Source organism: Erythrolamprus reginae, chromosome 6 (assembly GCF_031021105.1).
Source record: "Erythrolamprus reginae isolate rEryReg1 chromosome 6, rEryReg1.hap1, whole genome shotgun sequence".
Taxonomy (NCBI): Eukaryota; Metazoa; Chordata; class Lepidosauria; order Squamata; family Dipsadidae; genus Erythrolamprus; species Erythrolamprus reginae.
This window is the reverse complement of record NC_091955.1, coordinates 51158852-51184862: the sequence shown is the minus strand read 5'-3', so window position 1 is coordinate 51184862 and position 26011 is coordinate 51158852. Positions and strand designations below refer to the sequence as shown.

General features: G+C 34.9%; 1 protein-coding gene across 1 annotated transcript in view; it reads right to left on the bottom strand.

The window, feature by feature from the left end:
• Positions 1-26011, bottom strand: part of LOC139168875 (synaptotagmin-1) — a 455513-nt gene that overhangs the window by 105858 nt on the left and 323644 nt on the right. The window contains exons 5-7 of the mRNA XM_070754642.1: positions 16696-16818; positions 15540-15707; positions 12503-12670 (exon numbers count right to left, since the gene is read on the bottom strand). Coding sequence (XP_070610743.1) covers positions 12503-12670; positions 15540-15707; positions 16696-16818 — 459 coding nt within the window. The remainder of the gene's footprint in view (positions 1-12502; positions 12671-15539; positions 15708-16695; positions 16819-26011) is intronic.

Here is a 26011-nt window from a genome sequence, read left to right as displayed (position 1 = left end):
ATCTTCATATGAGTCCAAAGAGCCATTCAGAATGAAGAAATATTTGAAATAAACAAGTTGGAATGCAATTTTTAACTTAAGTAATAGTGTACATCTCTTGCAGAGTCATAAATAAAAGTAAGTGACTGCTGTTTAGCAGAAAGCCTCAGATGATTTTATAAACAAACCAACAGATAGAACTAAATAATTGTTTATCATATCTTTTCTATCACTGCATTTATTCATACCTCACCGTAAGAATCAGAGATGCTTAGCTATATAAAAAAAGAATGTGTTAAAATCTTTTGACCTCAGTTAAAAACATAAATTTGCAAGGACAAGAAAAGTAAAAAAGTACTGAATATATTAAACTTGAAGAGTACAAAAATCATATTTATTTTTCTTTTTTAAACAAATGTATGACTCTTTAATATATTATTTGGTTTTTAAATAAAATGCAATTCAAATTTAAATATATTATTTGGTTTCAGCAGCAATATTCAAGCTTTGCTTCAACTTATATGCATGTGTAATGTAATGTTGACTAAAACATTAGAATACAAAGAACTTAATATGTCAATAATAATAAAAGTGAAAACCTGAATTCAAGTAAGCAAGAATATACTATCCGTCTGAGACTTTTTACAAGAAAACCCCAAAAAGAAAACATCCAGATGCAAGTCATGTCTATGAAGTTCCATCTGATAGGACCTAAAGAAAATCTTTTCATGGCAACCATCCTGTGGAAAATCACCCGCCCTGACATTAGAATGACCCCAAATTTGTTGTCCTTTAAAAAGTCCCACAAACCAAGGTTGTGCTGTTAGGCTTGGGGATGGCATAGATGGAGCAGCCTGCAAAATGGTGGCATTTTCATGAGCTGTAGATGGGATTTCCCCAAGGTTTTATATTTCCATTTAATTGTTTTAATATGTTTTTTGGATACTTTATGAGATTGAATCAGCTTTATCCAAACATAACCTCTGGAAATTAGAAATCAAAGCTGTAAATAAAAATTGAACATAATGAACTGTTTTAAGTCTGTTAGCATTTTCTCCAGTTTGGTAATTTAGTCCAATTTCATGAGATAGCTCAGCCATTCCTAGCTTAATGGGCTAATACTCCAAGAGTCAGGAGAGATCTAAAGTCTGCCTTTACATTGGCAAATTATGCTACGCGTAAGCATAATAGAATTATCAAGAAAGTCTATAAATAGCTTTCCTATTGCTTTACAGAACTCTCTAGCATTTACAGAGTCAGCATATTTCCCCCAATGATCGGATTTGTTTTAATGACCTTGGAAGGATGAAAGGCTAAGCCAACAAAGTCAGGATTGAACTCCTGGCAGTGGGTAGAATCTTCTTGCAATACTGAATTCTAACAACTGCACCACCGGAGTATGACTCTTGGCAGTAACCTCTCACTCCTAAGAGTAGCAATAATAAGTTAATAACCAGAAATTGTCTAGAAAAGACCTATTTTTACCAGATTCTGTAAACCTTTAAAAAAAAAACCCCTCAAGGCTAATTTCTTTTTTTAAAGAATTTTTTTATTTTTCTCCACAAATTCCATATCTATAACAAAACACATCTTAAAATATATCAATACATTTTCAATATTTCATAAACCAATATCTTATTTTGCACCTTTTTCAACTCCTGTTCTTTAGTCTGTCTCTACACTCCTCAACCTACATCCCCAATTCCTATTTTCTTACTCCTTCTCTCCCCTTTCTCCTTCCCTCCATTCATCATCTGTCAACTCTCTATATTTTCTACTTCTTTCCACTCCTTCTCTTCTATCTCACGCTTCTACTTCCTCTTTCTTCCTCTGACACTGTTCCCTGCATGTCTCTCATCCTCGCTCAAATTATAACTTGATATTATGTTCCTTATTTTTATATTAACGGTGCCACTTCTCAAACAATTATTTTTGTTTCATTTCTATGTTTATAATTTCTATAACCTTGGCATATGTTACACCACTCTAATGCCACCTAATCCCTTAGTTTTGTCTTCTGGGTCAACCACCAATTAATTCAATTTTTATTCTTAAAACATTGCTATGACTTAATTTTACTAATTATTATTTCTTGTGCCTCTTAATTTTAGGCCTTATTGCTTCCTCTCTTCCTAGTATCTTTACTTATCTTTGTTTTTTCCCCATTAAAACCAATTCCACATGCTCAATACAAGGCTCCACCTTGTATTTTTCAACTTATCTTAAAATCTCAAACTAATAGTTCTTGTTCTTGTTTACTTTTATATTGTATTTACTTCAATGACATGAATAATCCTCAAATTCTTTTCATTGTATTATCATGTTTACAGAATGTTCTCATCATGTATCAGACATATCTTATATAAATAAATAATAATTTCAGAATTTATGCTTTCTTCTAATTGATTCAACCAGTCTTACAAAACCTAATAAAGAGTATAATGCTACAAAGAGAATATTTTTAAAATTTAATAATCACATTGTTTATTCAATCTAAACCTATACCCCATACTTACAATCTTTAATCTTTTAGTTAAGTAGTAATAATTATAACTATATTAACATATTAAAAATGAAAGAGATGATGAGAGAAATCAATTTCATCTATCTTCAATCATCCATTTTCTTTAGTTTTCCATTCTCCTTTTCTTAACTTCTTTTTTCTTCCTTTTACCTTTATAGCCCCAGCTTCTTTCCCTCCAAACTTTTTTCCTCTTTTTTAAGTATAATATTTGCCTAATTTTATCTTTATCTCTTCTTAACCCCTCTCTATATTTCCCCCTTCTATTTTAAGATTTTTCCTGTCTCTTTTTGTCACTGCAAAACCCAGTGTAATCATCATAGATTTCATAATTCCCATCAATTTCTCCATTCAGAATACCTTTTTTTGCCACTATAAATCCAAGAATATCCATCAGTCTGATTGCTCTTTTCTAGTTCCTTCTTTTCTTCCTTGTCTACTTGCTCATTAATTTCATCTTTATTGTTATTATTTTTCTCTAATTTCTCATTATCAGCATTGTTGTCCTCTAGATCGTTTTCCTTTCCTTTTCTTATTCCAAGTCTCAAAAACTTCTTTTCATGTCCTCTCAAACACCTTTTATAACTAGACGAGTCTCTTTCAAAATCGTCATCAATTCTTCATAGTCACTTGTCTCCATATCCTTGGTATCAAAATTCACAATTTTTGCAGCTAATCCAACTGCTAACAATTGTTGTTTCGCAGCCTTTTTAGTTGTCTTCTTTTAAAAGAAATGCTACCTATTATAACACTTAGGTTGTTCAAGTTCCAAATTCCTCTGATCTTTTGATATTGAAATTAAGTAAATCTAAAATATATTTTAGTACAATAACAAATTAGTCATAGGTCTATATTTTGCAAATATCAAAGTTGTTTTTCTTATTTAAAGCCAACAGCTGTCAAGAAATCCATTAAAATATTAAGTCCTTCAACCAATAGATGTCACTCAGTACTATCCAAATTTGTTTCCTTATTCCAGTATTCATATGTATTTTAAATCAATTCTATATAAAAAAGGTATCCTTATTTCATCTTCTTTGTAAAGTTTTTAAATAGTCACCATGAATTTAACAAAGTTCTGAGTCCCAAAAGATGGGCATGGATTTCAATTCCACTTTTTTTTTAAAAAATTCTCTATGGTGCCCAGTTGACTAGATAGCTGCTTTCCAAATTTCCTGTCCTTTTGTTCCCCTTTAAGTCTTTCCAAACAGTCCATTTTAGGCTTCTGTCGGCAATAAACACTAACTTTCTATTCTCCATCCTCCCAAGCACATAATCTTGTATCTTCCTTCCCAAGTGACTTCAATCTTCAAGTAAACAATCCATCCATTTGTGGCTGCCATGGCTAGGACAACGAATCATTTCCCAGCTATCGCTGGTTGGGAGCTCCTGTAGGGTCCCTGGGGGGTTTGCCACCCCTCTCAGGAAATCCGTCAGTGTCTCCCTTTTTCACCACCTCTCCAGAATGGTTCCGAACTGGTTCCGAACAAACCAGCTATCCCAAACTGTGTTGGTATTGGGATTCCTCATGAAGCACAGAGAACTCCATGTCGCCACGGTGTTTGGCCACGTCCTCCTCTCCCAAGGCTAATTTCTTTGGGGAGGCTTTTTTATAAGACCAAGTAAAATAATGCCTCCTGGCATCAAATCCACTCACATAATAGAGGATGGGGACAATCAACAGCTTCTCTGGCAATGCATATTTTGAATGGGTCATTTTTCAATTGAAGAAGCAGTTCCCTAAATGCTACTATTTTTTACAGAAAAAAACGGTAAGCTTTTTTCATTAATGAACAAATCTAAGAAAGTTTATACAAGGTGAGAAAGTCATACATTTCTTTGCCAATTACTACAAAAATAGCTAAGTGATAGAGAACATATTGACCGTTTATGTTACAGTAGTCCCTCACCTATCGCTGGTGTTATGTTCCAGACCTGGCCGCGATAGGTGAAATCCGCGATGGGGAATTTATCGACTGATAGTACTTATTTAAGTATTTATATTGTAATTGTTTGGTAAGTTTTCATTGTTTTAAGTGTTTATAAACCCTTCCCACACAGTATTTATTTTAGATACAGTATTTAAATACAGTATTTACAATTTTAGATATTTTTTTTTTTAAAAACCTGCCGATCGAGTTCGGCGGGCTGTTTAAATCTGCCGATCGACTTCCTCAGAAACCCGCAATGAAGTGAAGCCGCAGTAGGTGAAGCGCGGTATAGCGAGGGACTACTGTATAACCTTTTTGTGTGCTTCTAAAATATCTTGTTAGCTGTGGTTGAAAACAGAATACTAGTGGTCTGTGTTGTTATTCTAAGGATTCTCCCAGATTAATTAGGACTAAAGATCATCTTTTATTTTAGATGGTACATTGTCTATAAATCCATTTCAGAATATTTTCCTTTTACCCCAGAACCTGTCTAAAACTGTTACAGCAATTTACAGTGAGAAACTAATTTTTGCTCTTTTCATTACTATGCTTTGTGTAAGGCATTTTTTTGTTTAATAAATATATTCTGTCTATTGCAACCTGAGTGCAAAGCACTTTAAATGTCAGTTTAGCATGTATCTAAAAGAAAAATACAAAATTAAATAGTTACTATGGTAATCACTGACATGGTCCAAGTTGACATTTAGAAACTAGTGGAAGGACTCTGAAGAAAATCACTAAGGTTTCTTGTTCTCAAACTTCTCTGTTTTTTGGTCTTTAACCTTTTAAAGTATGCATTTCTTTTCCTATTATCTTTGTGATAATTTGGATCATGGTAAAAGGAGTTTTCTCCAGAAGACTGAAAAAACGTTTAACTGAATTTGGAGCTTAAAGGCTGAAAGTGCCTACAAGGTCTTGTCAACTTAATTTTTTTACAATAGCATCAGTGGTCAGATTGTAATAGCAGCACTATTACAGCACTGCTATCCTAATTCACATAGAATGGATTGTATAGAGATGGGGTGGAGCTTTGAAGTCAATTCTTTGTTTCCAGCTCATGCTAACCTTGATAACTTATCCAAACATCAAAACAAAACTGATACAAAATGGAAAAAACCAATTTGTATATCTAATATGCTTTACCGGCATAATGTTGCTATTTGTTTCATGCTTTACTAAAATCAAAGATTACTTAGCAAATCAATGAGCTTTATACCATACAATATTGTTGGTTAAATATATTAAACAACAAGACATTAGATTTGTAAACTCCTTTGCTTCAAGAGCTCAAATTGTTATATGTAACATACAATTTCATTTCAACAACTATCCAGTAAGCTGAGAGATAATGCTGGCTCAACATTCTACTAAGAGTTTTCCTCTTCTCAAGCAGGAGTCCCTACACCATTTCAGACAAATGGCGGTCCAGTCTTCTTTTAAAAGTCTCAAGTGTTGGAGCTCTTACGACCTCTGCAGGCAAGCTGTTCCACTAGTTAATTGCTCTCTCAATCAGAAAGTTCCTCCTTATTTCCAGGTTAAATCTCTCTTTGGTCAACTTCCATCCATTACTCCTTATCTGGCCTTCTGGTGCTTTGGAAAACAGCCTGACCCTTTTCTCTCTGTGGCAGCCCCCCCAGTATAGGGACACTGCTATCATATAACCCCTAGTCCTTCTCTTCGCCAGACTAATCATGTTCAGTTCGTGCAACCTCTCTTTATATGTTTTAGTTTCCAGTCCCCTTATCATCCTGGTTGCTCTCTTCTTCACCTTCTCTAGAGTTTCAATGTCCTTTTTGTAGTGTGGTGACAAAAATTGGATGCAGTACACTAGGTGTGGTCTAACTAAGGTTTTATAGAATAGTATTAGAATCTCCATAGTCCTAGATTGTATCCCCCTGTTAATGCAATTTAGGATGCATTGACTTTTTTTACTGCCTCTACACATTGCTGGCTCATATTTACTTGGTTGTCCATTAGACTCCTAGATTCCTCTTGCAGTCACTGCTATTGAGTGTGTGTGTGTGTGTGTGTGTGTGTGTGTGTATGTATGTATATGTATATGTATATGTATATGTATATATATGTGTGTGTATATATATATATATATATATATATATATATATGTTTTTCTTAAGTCGGATCACCCTGGTATATTTAAGGAACGTCACAGCTCCTTTTTGCCTCTAGGCCCAACCCAGGACCACTACAAGGCAGTTAATATATTTATAGCCGACAACTATATTCTGTATGTGTTAAAATGTTTTCAGCTGGAATTTTAAAATTAAGGGAGACTAGGATGGTCCCATTTGTGGCTAGCTGATGAGGCCTAATAAGGCCGAAATGGGACCATCCTAGTCTCCCTTAATTTTAAAATTCCAGCTGAAAACATTTTAACATATATATATATATATATATATATATATATATATATATATATATATATATTCCATTTTACAACAGCACGAAGCTTGGAAACTTCAGCCTGATGATGGTGAATGTGATTTCACTGAAACGTCGCATAAACATGCAAAATATTACACAGGGCAAAACCCGAACTCAGAACAATCTACATACATATACCCGTGATAAATTTTCACTATACATATATTTGGTTTTTCTTGCCTAGGTGTAGGATTTTACTTTTCTCTGCATTGAATTTTATCTTATTTGTTTGGGCCCATGTTCAAGTCTGCCAAGATCTGTCTGGATCCTGAGCCTGTCATCTGGGGTATTGGCTACTCTTGCCAGCTTGGTATCATCGACAAATTTGGCTAGTTCCCCTTCTATTCCCTCATCTAGGTCATTAATGAAGATATTAAAGAGTACTGGCCTAGGACGGAACCTGGTGGTATACCATTACTTACTTCTCTCTATGTGGATTTGGATTCATTGAGGACTACTTGTTGGGTATGGTTGGTCAACCAATTGTTAACCCATCTGGTTGTATAACTGTCTATCCCACTTTTTTTTTTTAGGGAATGCAGTTACCTTTATTATTTATTATTTATTTTATTTATTTATTATTTAGATTTGTATGCCGCCCCTCTCCGAAGACTTGGGGCGGCTCACAACAAGATAGAACAAATCATAAATAATCCAAATAACTTTAAAAAAATTAAAGATTTAGAAGAACCCCATAGTGGGGTGGAAATGGAGATTTTACAGTATCCTTCCCCTGCTACGCCCACCAAGCCATGCCCACCAAGTCACACCATGTCTACCAAGCCACACCAACAGAACCGGTAATAAAATATTTGAAAATGTTGGTATGTCTCGGTGCAGCTAGGCTACCGACCTTCGACATACGTGAGCAGAGATTAAGGAAGAGTGTGGATGTGTGATACAGCCAATAATGACACAGACTTAGTATGCTAAATAAGTACTATTTACGTATATACATAAAGCAGAAATAACAACCAAACCGCACATAGCAAGCACTAAGCAAAATAATCTACAAACCGCATATAGCAAGTACTAAGCAAAATACACTCCCCCCTCAAGGTAAAGGCAAAAGTTGAATGAGCAATCCAGCATCATCGACAGGAGAGAGTACTGGCGCCCTCTTATGGCTAGCCAGTCAAAGTCCTTAAAGTGATATTACAACTGTATATGAATAAACTACAATAGGCAGTTTAACAGACATGGCAATCCCAAATAACAGTATGTACCATGTACTGTACTAACAGAAATCTACTGCTGTTGTATACTGTTTTCTTTAACTGCTTTCTTAAAAAAATATTTTACATAATCAATCATTCAAATATTTAGCTTTGTACCAAGTGATTCATAAGGATATTACCTCCCTATCAGCTCCAGCCAAGCTAATGGCCACAAATTGTAGGCTCTAACAATATTTGGAAGTGACAACATTGCCTGCTATCATTTATATTGCAATCTATTAACCAACAGTAATCTGAAGAAGTAGAATGTAGTAAGTAGAAACCATATACAGTATGATATTAAGAACACTAAATGAAATAAAATGAACTGAATTTATTATTTGTTGAATAATCTGCTCGGTAACCTAGTCTTCTGCAGAATATGAGTTTCTTAAAACTAATGGAAGTTAATATATACATATGTTTCTAATCTTAAAGTACTTTTAAAACATCAAAACTAATGTTTTTTGCATATGTAGGAAGATAGAAAATGCCATAAATTTGTTTTATAAATTTACTTGGGTCATTTAACAGGGTCCCATCCTTGATTTTACTACTGACCATTTTAGGAGAAGACCTCAAAATAGGGTGAATTATCAATGAAGAATGCAACAGAATGTCAAATCTTTTTGTCTTGTAGGTCAGTACATTGATCATTAAAAATAAATGTTATTATAAATAGCAACTGAATCAGCAAAGAAAGAGAGAAACATAAAGAAGGGGGGATCAAGTAACTAGAGGTGATTAAGTGAAAGGTCAAACTGTCATTATACGGGTTGCAAAAGCTTTTTTCCTTAAGGTCACAAATGTGAAAACTAGATAAGCTGTAACCATTGGGTAATACTTTCAGACATATTTCCTTAATAGAATGATACCTAAACAGAATGATCACAGATTGGCTAACCTGAGAAACTGCCTACCACTTTGCTGAGGGAAGGGAGGACAAAGAAAACTGTGGACCATAAGAAAATTTAAAATTTTAGCCTCAGTTCCAAGGCAACCAATTGCCATTCACTTCAAAGATATTTAAACAGAGAAACAAAATGTCCAAGGGCAGGCAAAAAAGCATTGGGAGCAGAAGTGACTTCTGACTTCCTGCTGGTTTCCCCATTGAATTTCCTGGTGAAAATCTGCAGGGGGCACTGGAAATCCTTTACTTTTCCTTTCCTTTCCCAGCAAACCTGGAAATGAGGAACAGGTGAACATTGCAGCAGCCCTGCAGTTCACCAGCAGCCAGTATGGTATCTTAAAGCAGCCACAACTTCCCCAAATGTCATTCCTTTGGGAATTATGGATCCTGGATTTTAAATACATTCTGTAAGTTAGCCCATGATGCACCGTTTTGCTCAATTAAAAATCATGACCATTTAGGTTTTAGTAATATATAGATATAAAATGAAGAAAGAAATACAGCATTCTCCATAAAAATGTGTATTAGTGCAAACAGACTGTACAGACTGTTTTTTATGACAAACATTACATTCAGTAATTAAAAAAAGAAAGGAAATGAAGTCTGTTATAAAATGTCTTTTCAGTAATGGAACATAATTACATTTGTTGTATAATTTGGATCAAATCCAGTAGCTTAGGGTTTTAAGTTGATTTTAATTATGTTTTTACAATAATTAGTAGGCCAGGTTGTGGTACCATGCTGTTGAGCACTAACAAGCCAAACACATACCCAGTGATGCACATCTGGCCTCAGCAATCTTTGCATGAATTTTTGCTGTTTTGTTTGGGTAGTTCATGACATTTTATTATCTCAATATAACAGACCCATCTTTCTGTTTATCACCATAAAGCCATTCCAAACAGAATACAGTACTCACAACAGAATACCTGTGGCTCATATCAAATATAGAAAACCAAAGATGGCCTTTTCTAATGCCATGGCCATTATTGCATTCTAAAATTGGAAGGACTATACAGGCCATTGAATTTGAACTTCCTGCTCACTACAGGGATCCAAATAATATTATTAGGTAGATTATTATCCAATTGCTTGACTACATATAATAAAGGGAATCCCAACAACTGTTTAAACAACTGGTTACCTGGCCAAATTTCTTATATCATTAGGATACTTTTTTATAATTTTTAATTTAACAATATTGTTTAATGTCCTGCATCCAGTATCTGGCAGAATATTTTATAAGGATGCCATTAAGTGCAAAAACAAAAATCAAGATGAATTGATCAGAAACTAAGTTCTATCAGGAAGGTGGAAGGAATAGGATACATTTAAATTAATTTGAAGACAGAAGATATATGGGGGATACAGAATATTATAATATTTCTTCTATTATCTGTCATGTAGATCGAAATATATTTCTTCAAAATGCAGGCCATTGAAGAATGACTACAAAAAGGTAAATTCTGGCTGTATTGGGAAAAGCTCATCACCCCTAACAATATGAAAAGGTTGGCAGTAGAATTAATTCTTACAGAGATTATGAAGTATCTTCAGTGTATTTAGACAAGCATAAATTGTACCTTTTGAAGCAGTTCATGAAAAGTACAAAGATAAGAAAAATCTACCTACAAATGGAGACATTGCATAAATATCTTATGAATTGTATTTTTGTCTAGTACAATTGAGATTTATATTAACAACTGTGTATATAAGCACATGATAAATCAACTTTGGGTAAACATTTGTTCAATATATGAAGAATAATTTTCAGTATTCTGGAATATTACTTCATCCAGTCCTAAATACCTATATACAGTATGAACTCATACATATATTTTAATCAAGCTATAGTTTTAGTTGTGATTTTTATAATTCTTCAGTGAAATATATATCCACTTTTGGAGAAGACTAGCCAAAATTGAGTTGTTCTGACTCTTTTTTTTGGAGGAGGGAAGTCTTTTGTCATACTCATTAAGCAGTAAAATAATGTTTATTTAGTCTTCTTGTTATTTTAGGTATATATTAAAAAAACTTTCTTTTAAAAATTGTTAAGCATCCTTTTCCAATGACTTTTTAAACATCAGTCTTTCAAACATCATCTTAACTTTTATGTATTATTCACATGGGACTGAATTCAACTGTCATCATTTACAATAAATGTTGTCATTGATATAGGCTACTGTCAAGCTTAGAATCTCAGAAGGAACATTAATCTTTTTACTGCATTAGTTTCCATAAGGTTGGCTTTTTTTCAACCCATATTTCTTCTATAGTTTAGCCTTAAAAGATTCATCTATACCCATCACAACGTGCCATAAATAAATATAGAAATTAAGCCTCAAGGAAGAAGTGACAGTAATATATAATCAAGATAGTAGAGCTGGTTTTGGTCATTTTCCTTAGTATATTCAAAGAGCTATTGGTTCCTGAAAATGATTTTTGATTAAAACAAGATGACAGAAAACTGATATACCTGCTCTCAAGCACTGGGAAACACTTTCCAACTTGCTATCTATTTGAAACCAAATCAATCAAGTATCAATAATAATTTTTTGTTAACTTTACTCTTTATATTATCTGGTTCCCAAAGTTAGAGCTGAAGAGGGGGAAACAAAGGCAAAAAGTGATGCAACAATTCCAGATGTAACAGAATCTGTCATTGATTTTATTTGAAACAGCATTTGTTCCACATATATAGATTTTTATCTAAACTCAAGTGACCCTAAGAAATTACCTATATTCTACTATCTTAGCTACATGAACCATTTTGCATCAATAAATTCAAACTTTAAAGGGTCCCAAAAAATAGCAATAGCATTTAGACTTATATACTGTTTACAGCCCTCTCTAAGCGGTTTACAGAATCAGCATATATTGCCCCCAATAATATGGGTCCTCATTTTACCCACTTTGGAAGGATGGAAGGCTGAGTCAACCTTGAGCCTGGTGAGATTCGATCTGTCGAATCTGCTGGCAGCTGGCGATCAGCAGAAGTAGCCTGCAGTACTGCACTCTAACCACTGTGCCACCATGGCTCATTGGTTAGAGCATTTGCAATGAGCAGTTCCAGCCTGAGTCCCAAGATACTTTTAAAAAGAGATGCCCAATATTGGAATAATAAAAGTCTCAATGCAAAGCAATTCTTGGCAGAGAAGCAGATTACTTGTAGGACTTCGCATCTCAGGAGTTGCTACCCTGAATACAGGCATATTCTCTGTACATCCCCTGTTCATTTGATATATAAGTATTGCTCTTCTTTATAGCCATGATGATTAAGATCAGAATATTGCAGTCTGCAAATTTAATTTGTCTATTACACGCACTAACTATTCATTTTTATCCTTCTTGCCCTTCTAATATGTACAATCAATTATTTATTTTGTTTGTTTTGTTCTATGGATTTTCTTCATTTGAAAAGACTATCCTAAGATTAATGAATGAAACACAGAATCAGAAAATAAAGCTGAATGAATTCTAACAAAGGATGTAGTTCTATTACCTCTTCTTTTTCAGCACTCTGCAAATCTCGCCATTCTTCAGTCACATGACCGAAATCTACAGTGTTCATGGCAACTTTATATTCTCCAATAATATCATGCTTAGAAAAGCGGTCAAAGTCGTATACTGCCATCACTAAAGTTTTTCCTCCCAGTTCAGAATACGGCACCTAAATTAGAAAGAGAGAGAGGAAAAAAAAACAAAGAAGTAGCCACTTATAAGGCCTTTAACAGTAAATATGCCTTGATTGCAATTCAAAACCTTTCCTTCATTATCTGTCATCCCCGTTAAATTGAAAGGAGGGAAAAGGCATATTTTCTTGCAGAGACTTTGATGACATTTTTTAATGGCCACAATACAGCAATCCATAGAACAATGCGGTAGCTCATTCATCAATCAGGAAGTTTTGCCTGGAGTTTTAGAAGTTATTCTCCATCATGAAGCTAAAGGCAAATTATCTGCCCCGACACATAGGTTTTCAGTACTGTAGGAAGTTCTCTTCCATAAATCATGATGTCACTTTGCTCTTCCCAAAATTTATAGGATGATAAAAAAGAACAGATCGATTTTTTTTCTCCGGCCTGGCACAAAATAATTAAAAATTTGATAGAGATTTTAAAAAGTAATAATTTTACTTCTTTCTCTTTGGAATTTCATCTTGCTAATGATGGGGCTTGACCTTTACCATGATATGTTGTTGTATATTTTGGAACAGAAGACCATATTCTGGATTATTTTCCAGCTGTTCTCTGCTACAGAGCAGAGTAGAAGGGTTGTTATTAGTTATATTTCATTAAGAAGAAAATATGTAGATGATGCATCTTTTATAGGGTTGTAGAACAAAACCTATTTGGATCTGTACTTAAATCATGGCTGCTTTTAATGATTTTATTTATTTTATAATATGAACCTTTCCTTTAACTGGATTCTAAAAACTAAATAAATGAAGCTTTTAGGCTATGTTCTTCACATATATTAGCTTTTATTTGTTTTCAAAATGGTTCCCTTCTTGTAAAGTTTGTCACTTATAATAGATGAAAAAAGATTTAAAAAACAGGAAAAACTTCCATTTAAGATAAGCAGGAAATAACATCTGTACATTAATGTACACGTCTGCTGATATTATAGAAGGATACTAGAACTTTGGCATTTGTAGAAGCAGTGACTGGATGTTTTTATTTACATAGAACAGAACAGAATAAGAGTTGGAAAGTACATTAGAGGTCTTATTGTCCAACCCCCTAGTAGGCAGGAAACCCTGATTTTACACAAATGATTATCCAACATCTTCTTAAAAACCTCCAGTGTTGGAGCATTTAGAATTTCTGAAGGCAACTTGTTCCACTGATCAATTTCTCTTTAGTTCTACTGCAAGTTGCTTCTCTTCCTGATTAGTTTCCACTCATTGCTTCTTGTTGTACCCTCAGATATTGGAACACTGCTATCATATCTACTCTAGTCCTTCTTTTCATTAAACTAGCCATGCCCAATTCCTACAACTGTTCTCCATATGTTTTAGCCTCCAGTCCCCTAATCATCTTTGTTGCTCTTCTCTTTACTCTTTCTAGAGTCTTAACATCCTTTTTACATTGTGGCGACCAAATCTGAATGCAGTATTGCAAGTGTGGCCTTACCAGGGCATTATAAACTGGTATTAACACTTCATGTGATCTTGATTCTATCCTTCTGTTAATGCAGCCTAGAATTGTGTTGGCTTTTTTGGCAGCTGCCGCACACTGCTGGCTCACATTTAGGCAGTGTGCTGCACTGCTGGCTCATATTTAGGCAGTTCCTATGGTGGGGTAAGCCTAGATCCCTGTGAGAGGGATCTAGGAGTCCATCTACCTAGGACAACCTAGATGGACTCCTAGATCCCTCTCACAGTTACTGCTGTTGAGCAAGGTACTATGTATACTGTACCTGTGCATTTTGTTTTTCTTGCCTAAATGTAGAATCTTATTTAAAGATTTGTATGCCGCCCCGAGTCTGCGGAGAGGGGCGGCATACAAATCTAAATAAATAATAAATAATAATAATAATAATCTTAGTTTAATTGTTAGCTTAGATTCAAGAGATGTTACTTTCCCTGGCTTTTGAAGCATCCCAGCAAAACATTTTTAACATATACTTCATATAGTAAAACCTCTAAAATTATTTTAGGATCAATGAAAATATAAATCCTTACCCATCGAAAGAGCTAAAAAGTAATCCTGATTTGATATTTTTTAACGTTATATTCTGTATGTTTTAAAAATGGTGCTTATTTCTGGATAAGTATATAAAGATTACATTGTTACGCTTCACTGCATATAAAAGCAGATTGTGTGACTGTGCTGAAAAACCTCCTGGCCTATAATGTACAGAGCTCCAAACCTTCAGAGAAAATATCAAGTTTAAGGCTTCTCATTATCTTTTGTGAATATCACTAAGTTTCTAGTTTGAATCTCATTTCCATTTTGAAAAGGCCAGGTGACTTAAGGAAATCATTATTTCACATGGTGTTAATAACCCTCAATTAACTGCCATACAGTACATGGAACTGTGTAATAGAATTCTTATGCTAATATAAATACATGTGTATAATAAAATTAATCAGGTGCTATTTTCTTTAAGAAGGAATAATACTCCATTTCTTCAAATAGATCGAGTAGAAAAGGAATTATTGAACAATTCTGTGTTTTGCTGTATTTATTAAGTTCCTTTCTAGGCAAATTTATAACCCATCTCCCAATTCAGGTCAGCTTTCATAACATTCAAGCAGTAAGTATGACAGCATCACAAAATATTGTTTTTTTAAATAAAATAAATCAGATTTAAGACAATTTTAAGGAAAGATAGAAAACAGCAAGGCTTGTGAGTACAGCTGGAATATTCTACTTGTCTTTAAGTATACTTTTACAAGAAGGCAAGCTCTGAAATAAGTATTACTTTTTAAAAAGTTCATTATGTTAACAGTAACAATTAATTAGGCTACAAGCGATTCCTTGGTGAGGTATAGGGTTAAACTTTAGTCATGAAAATTAAGGACATTAAAATACCTTGAATGTAAATTGTTCATTGAAGACAGGATTAAGGGTTTTTCTGTGAACTTTTGTTTCGTATTTCTTTTTCTTATCAGGAAGCAGGAAAACCTTCACATATGGATCAGATGTACCACCCATATCTAAAGCAGGCAGCTCAGCAGCTTGAATTATCCCTACTAGAAGCTGGAAAAGCAGATGAGACAGAGGAAAAGAATTAGTTCAGCAAAATTTAAATCAGACATTTAGGGATAATTTGTTCCTGACATGTCAGTGCATTGCTACATACATACTTGTCTTTTCATTTTCTGATGCTCTTTGAGCCAGGAATATGTGACAAATATATGAGAATAGTAAGGGCTATTAAGTTCTGGATCAGATGACGCTTTAACCAAACATAGCAATAGCATTTAGACTTATATACCGCTTCACAGTGCTTTACAGCCCTCTCTAAGCGGTTTACAGAGAGTAAACATATTGCTCCCAACAATCTGGGTCCTCATTTTACCGACCTTGAAAGGATGGAAGGCTGAGTCAACCTTGAGCCTACTGAGATTCAATCTGCCAAACTGTTGACAGCCGGTGATCAGCAGAAGTAGCTTGCAGTACTTGAACATGCTAAATTCCTGAACATGCTTCAGGAATTAGTAAACAAAAGGGTTACCATAGGACAACAGCTGAACTACATGAAGCCTGATTCAGGCTGTACCTGACCTAGAAAGATGTACTTGGAGATTTTACTTCAATCAACAATTATTCTAAAAAAAAGGGACTGAAATGTCTTGCTTTAAGTAGCTATAATCTGAACTACCTTTCCCCTTAAATAATCCATCTTGGGCTTTTTTTATTCTTTTCATATGTTTAGTAAATTATGATTTAATAAAAAAAAATATTGTTCATTTGGTAGATATTATGATATAACCAATATCAAATGATAATCCAAATAAATATCATTCAAAGAAATTTGACTTCCAAAGAAGATAGGACAACTTGAAGAAGTGAAGTCAATAACTACCGCAAAGACCAAAGAACCAGTGAGTAGATGGTTCTGTGGAACCTCTCCAGATAAGGAAGAGATGGAGATCACCTTTTCTGCTCTCAGACAGCACTTTTCTAAAGTTTATCAATACTGGGTTTTAATTCATAAAATTCTAAGATCACATTTTTTTCAAACCTGATTGTTCTGAAAGTCATAATCCAAGGAATATTGGATTTTCCCTAATTTCTCCTCTTCTTTGGCTTCTTCTTTGTCTTCTCCATCAGTCAATCCAGTTTCAGCATCATCATCCTTAAGGGCCTGTAAACAATTGAGAGCAATAAAAGTGCCAATAAAGATGACTGATTTATAAACAAAGCCCTAAAATAATATCATTTAAAAAATCAAGCACTTTTGCTTGTGAAGCAAAAAAAAAAGCAAGCATGGTGATATTATGTTGTCTATATATATATAGATTGGTCCAAATATACAAAAGAATTAACAGCAGCAAGCAGCAAAATAGCTATGAAAGAAGGAAAAGGCCTCTCTCAGGGATATTGCAAGCAACAATTGTTTCAATGCCTGAAACATAAAGAGAATGTCAACTTGATATTTAATTTTAAAAATCAAATTGAATCAAACTGCTTGTCGAAAGACAGTTGTGAATAAGCATGCTATTAAATAAGCAAAGTTGCAAGGTCTTTCAATTTAAACCAATTGTACATGCTGTGAATTACCTACATTAAAACAAAGTGCTTCAGCAGAATTACTGCTATTTTAATGTTATTGCATATAATTTCTTCAAAAAGTGAAATGTCAAACAACTTCAATGTTTTTGTTTTCATTTAGGTTGAATGTAGAAGCAAAGATACCACTGAGACATTAACAAATATATGGTCACAAAAAAAAATCAGGACTCCTTTCATTCTTTTTCTTTTCATTGGATATTAGTTTAGAGATAGGCTGAACCAAAGTGATTTAAAGATATCTCATTTTTAAACATTTTAAAATTTATCTGAAATATAAGTATCATTAATTTTAAGAAGGCACTGAGAATAATTTTCAAAACAGACTTTATATATAAAAAAGGAAAAGTTAAAAGTATCAACTGAAACAGTATATGAAACAAATTTCCATCATATTATAATTTAGATTTAAAAATGGACAGACAATATTTTGTATGCCAACTTTTGAGACTTACTTCCAAGTATCTATGTTTAACATTTCAATTAACAGGCATGTCTTCTCCAAAAAATATGTCCAAGTATTTAATTCAGTTAAAGTTGTAAGCTGATATGTATCAGTTACATTGAATCTGATGAGATTTTTGAATAAACATCATGAGATTGCACTGCATTATTTTTTAATTTAAAATAAAAGGGTTACAGTGATTACAATGAAATTTTGGGATTGTCAAATTTAGTTAGCATGAAACTTAAATTTGTTTCATCATGTATTTTGTAAAACAAAATAGGCTTAAAGTTTTATTTTTGGTAACAGAAACTGTTTGATTAAATATACAAAAATATTACACCAATTGCTTTTTTTTTGCAATATGAAAATAAATAGTGATGTATGAGATTAAAACTCTCAGTCTCATTCTGGCAATTTTCCTTTCTGTTTTAGTCTCTACTCTTTTTTCTTTATATGTATGCCAACTAGCACTGATGGCTATTTGAGCTAATGGAATAGAATTATCTAATTTCTATAAAATAAATCTGATTCAACCTCATTTGGGATTCAAAGATAATAAGAATAAAGCCACAAATAACATATTACCATATCATTTAATAAAATGTATTGAGAAAACAGGATAAAAAAGGATTTAAAAAATCTGCAGCTCAGATGAAGCCTAAAGCAATCCTAATAAAGGAGAATATTTGTAGCTCAGGGTTGACATGAAGGGTTCTTGGTGCTCTCTAAGCTTGCTTGTTTCTTGCAAACTAGGTAAGATAATCAGTGCTAGTCTGAATTGCGAGGCATTGTGCACAGTCACTGGCACTGCTGATGCTACCCAGCTTGGGTATGGAAACATCTACAAGAAAACAAGCAAATTTGGGGAGCTCCAAGAACCCCTCATAAACAATCCTCACAAATGCATTATTAAAAAGCAGGCTCAAGTGGTGGTGCTAGGGGTTTGGTTGGGACCCAACAGGCTTCATCTGAACCCTGGAAATTCTGTGGGTTCAAGATGCCTCAGGATCTGGGGGTTCATCATCCTTAGATCTGCATGGAGTTGCACCACAGACAGACTAAGTGCACCATCTGGGGTTTTCCCCAGAAGTATGACTAGTCATGGCTAGCAGAGCCTTTGCACAATTTTGTGTTGTGCACCAATTGGACCCTTTTCTAAATCTTGAGGCTCTGTGCACAGTCACTCATGTCCTAGACATCTCCTGGTTGAATTACTGCAACACGTTGTACATCAGCTACTCTTGAAGAGTATTTGGAACTGCAACTGGTACAGAATGCAGTGGCACAGACAATTCTGTAGGCTCTTGAGGTGGCAGATGACACTTTTATTACACTGGCTGCACTGGCTTCCAGTTTGCTTCTGGGTCCAATTCAAGGTGTTGGTCATCATCTTTAAAACCTTTTATGGCATGGCTTTGGGATATGGGTCCAGAGAAACTGCCTTACCTTGATTGGGCTAATTCACCCCATTTGTTCCAGCAGAAAATATCTACTTTGGATCTCATCATCCAACAAACTTTGGTCAGAGGATCCAGTGGAACCTTTTCTGCTGTGGCCTCTCCCTTCTGGAATATTCTCCCATTAGAAGTGAGAAACATTTCTGGTCTTCAGGAAGAATCTAAAAACTTGGGTCTTCTGTTTGGCCATGAGGCCCAACAGGGGCTTGCTACATTGGGAACGGCTGATGGGCTAGAGAAGATTATCACCCCCAGGCTACCCATAATCTTGGTTTGTAACTTCAATATTTTTATTCCAATTTTGAGTTTTAAGCACTTTTTAACTGTTTATTATATTGTACGCTACCTAGAATTGCTATATTAGTGAGAATGGCTACATAGAAATTTAATAAATGTATGTATGTATGTATGTATGTATGTATGTATGTATGTATGAATAATATTGTTAAATACAAATTGATTCAGTCAGACATTTTCTTTGGGAGCTCGCTGAAAGACTACATCCCAACATTTTCTGTAGTGCTATAGCTATTCCTTGCAGCCCTGTATCTGTACAAATATCAGATATAGAAACCAATGACAGATAGGTTAACTATTTTAGTATAGTAACTACACTACAGAATCAGTTGCAGAAATCAGAATAGGCTTCCCCCACTATCTTTGTGTGAATCTTCAAGTTAGTTTCTTGGAATGACCTAAGTCATGTTAGTCTGTTCTTTGTCATGGTTACAGATCTTTTCACTGTCATTCGAGGCCATTCCTATGCTCTCTAGAGTCCAATTGGAATGTACTACTGTGGAGAAGTTTCAAGTTTCAGTTTCAAGTTTAATTGGATTTGTATGCCGCCCCTCTCTGAGGACTTGGGGCGGCTCACAGCATATACAAGAAACAGTAATAAACAATCCAATTAATAATACATTTAAAAAAACACCTTAAAATTCTGATTTAAAAAAACTTCCATTAACAATTTATTCGACAACCATACTAAGAAACATTCATTGGTCAGGGGGAAGATCTAAAAACCCCAGACCGGGCAGCAAAGATGAGTTTTTAAACTCTTTTGGAAGGCAAGGAGGCTGGGGGCAGTGCGAATCTCCGAGGGGAGCTGATTCCAGAGGGCCGTGGCCCCCACAGAGAAGGCTCTTCCCCTAGGTCCCGCCAGCTGACATTGTTTGATCAACAGGACCTAAGGAGACCAACTCTATGGGATCTCACCGGTCGCTGGGATTCGTGTGGCAGAAGGCAGTCTCGGAGGTAGTCTGGTCTTATGCCATGCAGGGATTTATAGGTCATAACCAACACTTTGAATTGTGTCAGGAAACAGATTGGCAGCCAATGCAGTCCGCGGAGTGATGACAAGATATGGGCATGTCACTGAGAAGGCCCAGTACCACTTGTGCGGCTGCATTTTGGACGATCTGAAGTTTCTGAACATTCTTCAAAGGTAGCCCCATGTATAGAGCATTGCAGTCGTCGAACCTCAAGGTGATTCTTTTCATGCTCCATTTGGAATTGAATAGAGGAGCTTGATTGGTGGAAACTATAATGGTAAATTAAATTAGATTATTCACAAGGATATTTATTCCCTAATCCCATACATGTTTCCTTCCTCCCCCTTTTAAAATAAATAATCTTCATCTTGATCTTCTGCAGTGTTAGGTTTTTACACTTTCCATTACTAGAAGTTATACTTGAATCCAGGGGTGGGCTACTGCCCGGACAGGGGGGAAACGCAGTGGGGTAGCAAAAATGGAGCTCCACCCCAGAGCACCCAAGTTACACTGAAAGATGTTGAAAGAAAATGCAGGGAGTCTTGCATAAGCCACGCCCGCAGTGTGGAAGTAAAAAGTTTGGTAGCCCTTCATTGCTTGAATCCCAATAGCTCATTTTGAACATGAGGTATACTTGCCATAAAATTTAGCTAGTGAAAAAAAATTCAGCCTGATACAATTTAAAGCACTCTCTTCTCTGTTAACAAATTGTGACACAATAAAGGTTAGAGACTAATGATGCAATTATTTTTGAGACATGCTGCTAAATTCCCAATATTTTTTCAGTTTATCAGTTATATGATTAGGTAACCTCTTTGCATAAAGGTTGAACTAAAGCAAATTTTCCTCCTATTTCAAACAAGAAAAAAAAATAGCACCAGAAAATTATACAGCCATTCGGGTGCTTTGACATGTTAACCAAAAGGAAGACAAAATCAGTGCACATCAAAATCTGAAATGTCTAACAATCTTCAGCTTAGCAAAAGTTACAAAGAATAAAGGAAATGAGTATTAAATCCTGTAATATAAATAAATCAGTTTGGTTCAGCCTCTTGATGTGTGTAAAAGCTTTGCATAAATCTCAGGCTGAGGAGCTACAGCTATTGGGGCATTAAGTACATTAGAGATTTACTTTACATGTGTCTAAAGAGCAAAATAAACCTACCGCAAGTGACAATCCAGAACAGTCATGAGACACAACATAGATAAGGAGGACATAGAAGGAAGAAATAAAAATTAAAACATCCATCCACACAAAAATATTAGTAAAACCATGGAGAAATGACCTTTTACATATATTCTTTCTACTGAATCTTTTAACACACTTAAGACTTATAATCTTTGACCATTCTTTTAAAGAAATATTTTCCTATGAATAGATTTCCCTAGATGCATAAGAATATATATTTTACACATAAAATAAATATGATGTATCCTGGAAGTAAAACTTATTGAAAACAGTAGAATGAACATACAAATAAACTTGATTAGGGTAGGGTAGTGAGATTCAAAAGGGGGCATGCATTTGAAACATTTAATAGTTGTAAGGACAGTATAAAATATCCTTCGTGGCAACTTCATAACCTTGGTAATTGTGTAACAATGGTTTTGTCTGTCTTCTTCTGGGATGTCTTTCTTTCCATTGCTCAGTGGGAAAATTTCTCATGCCTGCATTTTTTTACTGTGCCTATTGTTTCTTTCTTTTTTAATTTAGGTTGGCCAGAATCATCAAATAATGTTTTGGTCATTATAACCAGATCTCAACAAATATAATGGAATATATTTAATAATATATTGTATCATAGAAAAATGCTTTATTAAAAACACACAACAAAATGCACAAAAACATGGCAACAAAATACATTCAGTTTGTCCTATTAAAAAAACGTAACAGATGGTTATTATCATTAGAATCATTACGAATATACAAAGTTTATTTTCTATAGATTCCTAAAAGAGCAGTTTCAGACTATCTTCTAATGAAATATTGATTATGATTACCATAACCAACCAACAATTAAAGAATGAGTCACAATGAGCATATATATATTAAAAACAAATCTTTGCTATCGCCAGAATGGGTATCTGCTAAATAAGTTCTGACCTCACTAGTTAAAGTTGTTCTTAAAATTCAAGGCTCTCTGTGATAAGCCTAATGATTTTAGAAGTCTCTGTTGAAATGAAACAGGTGCAATTGACTAGTGCACCTTTCAGAGGGATTGGTTGTTTCAAGCATCTGACTCCCTTCTCCAAGCTAATAGGAAATTCATATAAGGTACAGTAATACCTCATCTTACGAACTTAATTGGTTCCGGGATGAGGTTCGTAAGGTGAAAAGTTCGTAATATGAAACAATGTTTCCCATAGGAATCAATGGAAAAGCCAATAATGCGTGCAAGCCCATTAGGAAAATCCAAAACATTAAGGCTTTTTTTTAAAAAAAGCGGGGGGGAGGCAGACTAAGCTGAGGCAAACGGAGTGGGGGGAGGGACAGCGAGAGGTGGCAAGAGGTGGCAGTCCCAACGAAGCAAGGCGAAAAGAGCCTCTCTTGAGATCCATGGGTCTTTCCCTCCTGTTTTTGCTCACCCTGTCCTGCTCATTTTCCCCACTCCTTTCTCCTCTTGAGCTCCATGAGTCCTTCCGGTTTTTGCTCACCCTGTCCTGCTCATTTTCCCCACTCCTTTCTCCTCTTGAGCTCCATGAGTCCCTCCCGTTATTGCCCACCCCGTTCTGCTCATTTTCCCCACTCCTTTCTCCTCTTGAGCTCCATGAGTCCCTCCCGTTTTTGCCCACCCCGTTCTGCTCATTTTCCCCACTCCTTTCTCTTCTTGAGCTCCATGGGTCCCTCCCGTTTTTGCTCACCATGTCCTGCTCATTTTCCCCACTCCTTTCTCCTCTTGAGCTCCATGGGTCCCTCCCGTTTTTGCTCACCATGTCCTGCTCATTTTCCCCACTCTTTCTCCTCTTGAGCTCCATTAGTCCCTCCCATTTTTGCCCACCCTGTCCTGCTCATTTTCCCCACTCCTTTCTCCTCTTGAGCTCCATGGGTCCCTCCCGTTTTTGCTCACCCTGTCCTGCTCATTTTCCCCACTCCTTTCTCCTCTCTTGAGCTCCATGAGTCTTTTCCCCATGCAGTTTGGAAGGGGGGAGTTCGTCGCTGGGATTCAAAGCAGCGCTGGCAAAAATGAAGGGAATCGAGGAGCCTCAGGGAAATCCCGGCGGCTGCTCAGGTTCGTAAAGTGAAAATAGTTCGGAATAAGAGGCAAAAAAATCTTAAACACTGGGTTCGTATCATGAAAGGTTTGTATGAAGAGGGGTTCGTAAGATGAGGTATCACTGTATTAGAAATTTATTTATATAAAGAATGCATAAAATATACATGTTCATATATTTATCTGTCTATTTTTCTTTCTGCTGTCTGTCTGTCCATCCATCCATCCATCTCTGTCTGTTTGTCTGTCTATCTGTCCATCTATCTGTCTCTGTCTTTCTGTCTATCTTGAGGATATCTCAAGGAAAATGATGATCCAGTGCTATAATGCAACTGGATTATTTAATAGTAGCATTGGACTACATCTTCTACTTCATAATGAAAGGGAGAGATAAGCAAGATAGATGAACATTGACAATTTTCTATTTATTGTATTAGTTACTTGTGCATTGAGTAAAATTCAATAGAACTGTTAAACAATGAAAATAAGTCTTGGTGCTCTTAGGGCTGGGCTTTTTGTTTACATACATCTGATTAGGTAATATCTTCATAGCACCATAGATTCCACTGTTCAACTCTGAGCTATACATATTCTTTTCTATTGGAACATAAATAATTATAATGTCAGTTCCAGAGCAACAGAAGGATTTCTGTCAGTATAGTTAATATATATATATTTAATTATTATAAATATGTACCTTTGAGGAATAAAATTTTAAAATCGCAGGGATGAAGGGAGAGGCTTTTGGCAAAATTATTCCTTCATCCCTTATCTCAGTTTTGTCCAAGGCAAGAGTGAGTAGAAAGTAGAAGGATCTACTGAAAAAGTGAAACCAATCCCACCATTAAGTAGAATAAGACTTCCTCCAGGAAAGTGATTTGGGTATGTCTATGTGTGTGTGTGTGTGTGTGTGTGTGTGTGTGTGTGTATTTTATTAAATTACATATAATTAGTTATTTTTATGTATTATTGTTTGATATCTATCACCAGAGACAGATCCTTGAGTGAGTTTCCACATTAACTGCTGGAATAACTTACTTGATGATCAAGATGACTGAACAATATTTATTACTTTGCCTCAAGCAACAAATAATTTTCACCAATGCTAAAATCCCAAAAGAATCTTTCCTTAAACTTATTCAGATTGGTGGACTTATATTTGTTTAATCATAGATGTAAGTAATGAAGTTCTAACTTTTCCAGGTTTCTAACAATATGTTATTAGTGTATAAATAATAGGACAAATGTATCACTTACATTTGTGACATTTAAGAAGTACTTAATACAAGAAGATACCAAAACTATCAAAGAAATTTTAATTCTAAATTCTTCATCTGAGCTAGTTCACTTTTCTTTTGGTGCTATTCATTTGTTCTCCCATTGCAATAACTCTCCTTTAGAATATTGATTTTATCAAATTTAAAGAGCATTTTTATTTTCTGCACATGCTTGCTTGACAAATCAAAAGATGATATCAACATTCACATTTCACTGGGAAGAAGGGTGATGTTGTTAAAGGACATTTACATAGCACCCCCCAATAGAATTTACCAGTAACTAGCAATATACATAATCTAAGGATTATGTATATTGCTAGTTACTGGTAAATTCTATTGGGGGGTGCTACGTAAATGTCCTTTAACAACAGCACCTATTCTTTATTCATACAGCAGTGATATAAATTGATTACAAATAATGGTATCAATGAAAATCTATTCTTCATTCTCTTCCTGTTTCTTTAAATAATGAAAATTTGAAATAAGAAGAATAACTTTTACCATTCATATTGTAGTATTTGGCAAGCATTGCTTTAAAAAGAAGTGTGTGTGTGTGGGGGGGGACCTCAATCTCTTTGATCAAAAAGCCTTATTCATTTTTTGATGTTAATAAGGTGGACTGAGGTTAATTTGGGATAAAGAAATGGCAGTCCCAGTTACCTGGCCTATACCTTACTACAACTAGGCTTTAGGAGTCAAAATAATATGCTACAAAAGGAATAACAGAATATCCTTTATTTGTGTACTAGATACAAGTGGTGATGGTTTCTAACTAAATATTTATTATTTGGATTTACATGCCACCCCACTCCCGAAAGGACTCTGGGCAGCTACACATATAAAAGCGTATACAAAAGAATAAATCAATCTAGAGTTCTCACTCAAAGCACAAATTACCAGCCTCAAATGATGATGCTTTACATACATTACGTAAAAACCTAGTTATCTGGAAAAGGTTCTGATCTTAGGACAGGTGGAAGGAAAGAAAAGAAGAGGAAAACCACCACTAGGATGAATGGACTGAGGTACAATGGCAAAGGTTGTACTTCTGGAAGACTTGAAGGACCAGGTTAAGGACATATCATGAACAAAATTTCACTATG